The sequence below is a fragment of the Alligator sinensis genome, unplaced genomic scaffold (genome assembly GCF_000455745.1).
Source record: "Alligator sinensis unplaced genomic scaffold, ASM45574v1 scaffold535_1, whole genome shotgun sequence".
Lineage (NCBI taxonomy): Eukaryota > Metazoa > Chordata > Crocodylia > Alligatoridae > Alligator > Alligator sinensis.
The window spans coordinates 1914968-1919730 of record NW_005842157.1 but is presented as its reverse complement, the minus strand read 5'-3'; the positions used below and the strand labels follow the sequence as shown (position 1 = coordinate 1919730).

At 40.5% G+C, this 4763-nt stretch overlaps 1 protein-coding gene across 8 annotated transcripts in view; it reads left to right on the top strand.

Annotated features, from left to right (window-relative positions):
* The window catches only part of CLCC1 (chloride channel CLIC like 1), a 34613-nt gene extending 29856 nt beyond the window's left edge, over positions 1 to 4757 (top strand). For 6 of the 8 annotated variants that reach the window (XM_025206495.1, XM_025206494.1, XM_025206498.1 and 3 more), the window contains 5 exons: positions 1267 to 1364; positions 1445 to 1591; positions 2174 to 2500; positions 3284 to 3361; positions 4545 to 4757. In XM_025206495.1, the coding sequence (XP_025062280.1) occupies positions 1267 to 1364; positions 1445 to 1591; positions 2174 to 2500; positions 3284 to 3361; positions 4545 to 4742 (848 nt within the window). In that variant the 3' untranslated portion in view covers positions 4743 to 4757. Of the gene's footprint in view, positions 1 to 1266; positions 1365 to 1444; positions 1592 to 2173; positions 2501 to 3283; positions 3362 to 3869; positions 4106 to 4544 lie in introns of all 8 variants that reach the window. The other 2 variants (XR_003094520.1, XR_003094519.1) reach the window with 2 other exon arrangements.
* Positions 4758 to 4763: the final 6 nt, after the last annotated feature.

Below are 4763 nucleotides of genomic sequence, written 5' to 3'. Positions count from 1 at the left end.
CTCCCTCCCCACCCACCCCCCCCATGTTGTTTGGGGAGAAAAACCTAGTCTTGTATTTGAGTAAATACTGTAATCTTTTGCCCACTAAATACTTCCCTGTAAGTGAAGTATGTGGGCCTCAGTAACACAACACAAATAGAATTGCATACAAAACATATATTATTACTTAGACCTGCAAGATATATTTTCAGTTGCTTGCTTTATTTTTATGCAGGAGTTACGCCTATTATAATAGTAGGTCTGTATTTATTTGTAGGTTAAAAATAGCCGTTATGGGTTTTTTTAAACTATTTGTGATGGATAGCAACAGCAAGTGCTGTATGCTTACATAAATGTTAGCAATCACTTTGTCTTTTTGGCTGTCTATACACATGCTCTGGAGTAGTTATGGGGGGGTCACTTTAATTAGAGCAGTTCTGAGAGCCACTCTAATTAAAGTGTCCACAGCATCATGTGTAATCAGAGTCCTGCACTTCAAAATGGTGGTGGGGGTGCTTTAACTAAAGCTCATTTGAGCTTTTGAGAAAACTGTGTGGCAAATCATTTAAAGTTTTAAACATAATCCTCAGACATAATATACTGCTGTTCAATATTCAAAATAAACTAACCTGCCCAGGGGGTGAGGGTGGCTGTTCTAGTGATTACTCTTCATAAGTGCCTGTTAGGGACTACTGCTTAACCAAATAATACAATTCAGAAAGACTGCTCCATTTCCTGCAGTTTTGGATTCAACATCAAGATGTTAAAAGATGAATAAGCTGTATAACAAAAGCTGTATAAAAGTACAGACAATATTTTAAAGTGCTATTAAGCCCCGTTTCTTGGCTAATAGATAAGTAATAACACTGAAAATGTCCTCAATTCAAATGTGAGTAGCAAGTGTGGACCATTACGGCTACAACAGTCCAAGCCTAAATTCCAATGACTACTTGCAAAAAGTGCCAGACATTAAAGTACTTCCTTAAATAAGGCAAATGTGCAGGCCTAATGTCCTTTTTCCTGGCTACTTAGTGCTACATTTTAAACCCTAAAGAGAGCTGTGCCAAAGAACAGTAAGATTTAACATTAAGAAAATTCCATTTTTCTTCCATGCTTAGACAACTTAAACTTCCAAACAGATTTATGAAATAATTTTAATTCTTCTGAAGTGAAACAAAGTATTAAATATTTTGGTTAATGCTTAACTTTATCATGTCTTAAAATTTATCTTGGTATAAAAATAAAAAAGGGTAAATGTACATATTTTTTATTTTTCTTTAACTGTAGAATGGTTTAGAAGTTCATGGACATTCCAGGATGATCACTGTCAGAAGTACTATGAACTTATATTAGTGAATCCTATTTGGCTGGTTCCTCCAACAAAGGTATATACTGGACTTAAACCGTACATGCTTCCATTGTTTAGTTAAAAATGAAAATAATTTCCCTATCTCGTCATTTCTAGGCATTGGCCGTTACATTCACCAATTTTGTAACAGAGCCACTGAAGCACATAGGACAAGGAATTGGCGAATTTATTAAAGGGCTTATGAAAGAGATACCAATATTGCTACAGGTTCCAGTGTTAATCATCATGGCTCTGGCTGTTCTGGTTAGTATGTTCTTGCTGTCATTAGGAGACCTAAAGAAATACATAAATCTCCACCACATAAAACTAGGTCCAATATTTTAACAGCATTTTTGTCTACAGAGTTGAACAACAGATTGGTAAAATTGAAACAAATATTTTAAAGTTGTTAGGATATATTATATCCTCAGAGATTTTTAAGGCGGCGTAAGAAAAGCTTGCACCAGGAAATCTGACCAGCTCATGCCAATTTAATTGTGGTAATGTGTGTATTTCTGTTGACCTAAATGGTGCAGGGAAAGCCTGAGGGGGGGTGAGTGGCTTAATTGATCTTTTAAAATTGAAATTAAATAATATTTTTTCAGATTTTTAAGGCTTTGAAGTTGAGGTCCCTGAGCTGCCTACCTTTTTGAAGTACTGAAAAATTATGCTTAAAATGCAGCTTGGCAAATAGGATCTTTTGTGCAAATGGTAAAACTTTCTGTATTGACATCTTTCCTTATAAGTACTTTTGTCTGTAGAGATGTAAAAATACGTCTGTAGAAAGAGCGAGTAAAATCAGGTGCAGAAGCAAATACCTTTTTTTTTTTTTTTTCCCCTCTTTAGGGTTTCTGCTATGGTGCAGGAAGATCTGTTAATTTATTCAGGGCTTTAACAAGCTCTGAGAGGGAACCGCAGTCTTCACTTCCTCCAAGTGACAGACCGAAGGGGGAACCAAAAGAGTATGTGCAATATATCTGTGCAGGTGATTCAAATATCCGTCATAGGATGAATGCTGGACACATCGATGTAAGAACTTATGAGAGAGGAGATGGTCTGAGAGACGGAGAAGGTCAGATGAGACCACAAAATGGCAAAAAAAACTCTGAAGTTCTGCAAGCAGGTGATATGCCAGACGCACAAATTGAAGAGCACACCAAGATGGCAACCAGTGTATGTTAAGTTGTGGATTTCAGCTGCTGTTCAAGTTAACCTAGCATTAGTTGTAAAAACCTAAAGGAACAGGTTATTTTGAAAATGTGTATTTCTAAAAGTAGGTACTTCTAAGTCACTAAGCTCCTTTAGTGTACAAGCCTAGTCCAGGTTTTCAAAAACAAGTGGAGTATGGAATGGCTGTAAGTAGATTGTTTGGGTCAGCATACAGCATTCTGAAAGAGAATAAATATTGTACAGTGTTAATCTTGTTCAGGAGTGTCCAGCTCTTCTGGCCCTGTGGGGCAGAGGAGTGTGTGTGTGGGGAGGGGTGGGGAGAGGGAAGCAGGCTGGTCCATGGGCCAGATCAAGCCCATGGATCCCCCCTCTTCCCCCACATGCCAGATCCACTGTATGTGGTGCCCATTCCAGCTACTCTAGGGTCCATGCTACATGCAGCACAGATCCTAAACTGGCCAGGGCATGTGGCATGGATCCTGGGGTGCCCAGAATGGATTTCATGTGCATTATAATCTAGCTGGAGCAGGCACCATGCTATGCTTCCTCCCTCTTGTCCTTGCTGGTCCATGATGGCACGCACGCACCATGTGTCCTGGGCCCTGCCAGTGGAGCTGGTTTGGCACATGCCATATGCAGCATGTGGTTAAACTCTGACCCAAGGGAAGCACTGCGGGCCAAAAAACAGGGTTCCATGGGCTTGATTTTTGACACCCCGATCTAGTCTAATGATTGCATACAAAGTAGCTTGATCAAAGATTTTAAGTAACTTTTGTGTACTTTCAGAGCTCAGTAACACATCAGCCAGTGAATGTGAATTACCCTCAAAAGGAATTGAAGAAAAAGAACAGTGTGGACATTTCTGTAAGTTGTCTGTCATTCTCATTTCAGTAAGCTGAAATTTAGTCATAAGGATAGGCAGTAATGTGCATTGTACATGAAGGTAATCTAGAACATGAATATCCCAGAATTAGGTATTCCAGGCACTTTTTTACAAAAGCAATTCAAATCTAGAAAAACTTTGCAAGTTTGGGGAGTCCAGCTGCTTAAGTTCATGGTCACTTAGTACTGTAAAAAATATTTTCACAATTTAGGCTGCCTACCCTCCCTCATTACATAATTTTGTGTGTGTGCGCGTGCGCACCCCAGAAATTGAATAATGCAAATTGTTGGAGATCAGAGCAGCGCTGGCAGCTGCTTTCTGCCCCCCCCCCCCCCCACCCAGCAGTAAAACTTTCGCCTTGACAGGAGGGTAATTAGTGGATGGGGTGAAATTAACCAGGCACAGACTTGTGTTGGTTACAGGAGATTGTTTACTTACGTCGCCCAGATAGTGATGTGCGACGCAGGCTGAGCCTTTGTTCTGTTACAGTTGCTTCGGTTACAGTCAAGCGTATGGGTTCGGGTTACAGTCAATGACGAACGTGGCGCCGGAACGAGCTATCGTGCCTGCAGGGCTTTACTACGTCAAGATTTACGATGATGGGGAGTGATTGACGGGTGATCAGACCGCCAAGCCACTCTGGTGATGGACTCAGGTTTCTCCTCAGAGATTTCCCCAGAGTTCTCCGGCTTGGGCGGAAGTTGCTAAACTATTTATAGACAGAGGTAATTAACGGAGGTATCCAATGATGAACTGCTAAGTGGAATCTTTAATTTTCTGGCAAGCAGCAGTTCTTTGTGTTATCAGGTTACAAGGTAGTGGGTCAGGTTTCCTGCCTATTACGTATGAGGTTATGATGAGGGGCTTACGCTTGTTTCTTGACCAATTATATACAGTTTTCCCTCCGGGTTTTATTGCAGGGATTTATGACAGGGCTATCCCCTTTCACCCTGACCAGTCTTAAGTTTTGTTTCTTGTTTGTGACGTGGGCATAAATTATATACAGCTCTCCGCCAGGATTTTGTTTCAGGAGTTTCTGGCAAGGATTTCTTTTAACCCTTAGTTGACTACTGTGTGCAAAATGAGGATGGTCTGAATGGTATCTCTTGCTAGTGGCATGGGCACTGATTAATTGGGTTGTGACACAAATGATCCATTTTACAGAACGGATTGCACGCTTCTTCTGAAGAACAGGCTGTTTGTAGCGTGAAAAGGAGCAAAGATCAAAGCCATGAAGGAGAGATTGCACCTGAACAGCAGAAACTGTGCACACCTGGAGATTTACAAGCATCTGAAGCAAAGTGTGGAACTGAACCAAATTGTAGCCCTGAAGAGAACAATGCCAATGTGCAAGACTGTTGATGCAACAGGAGAATTTAAAAA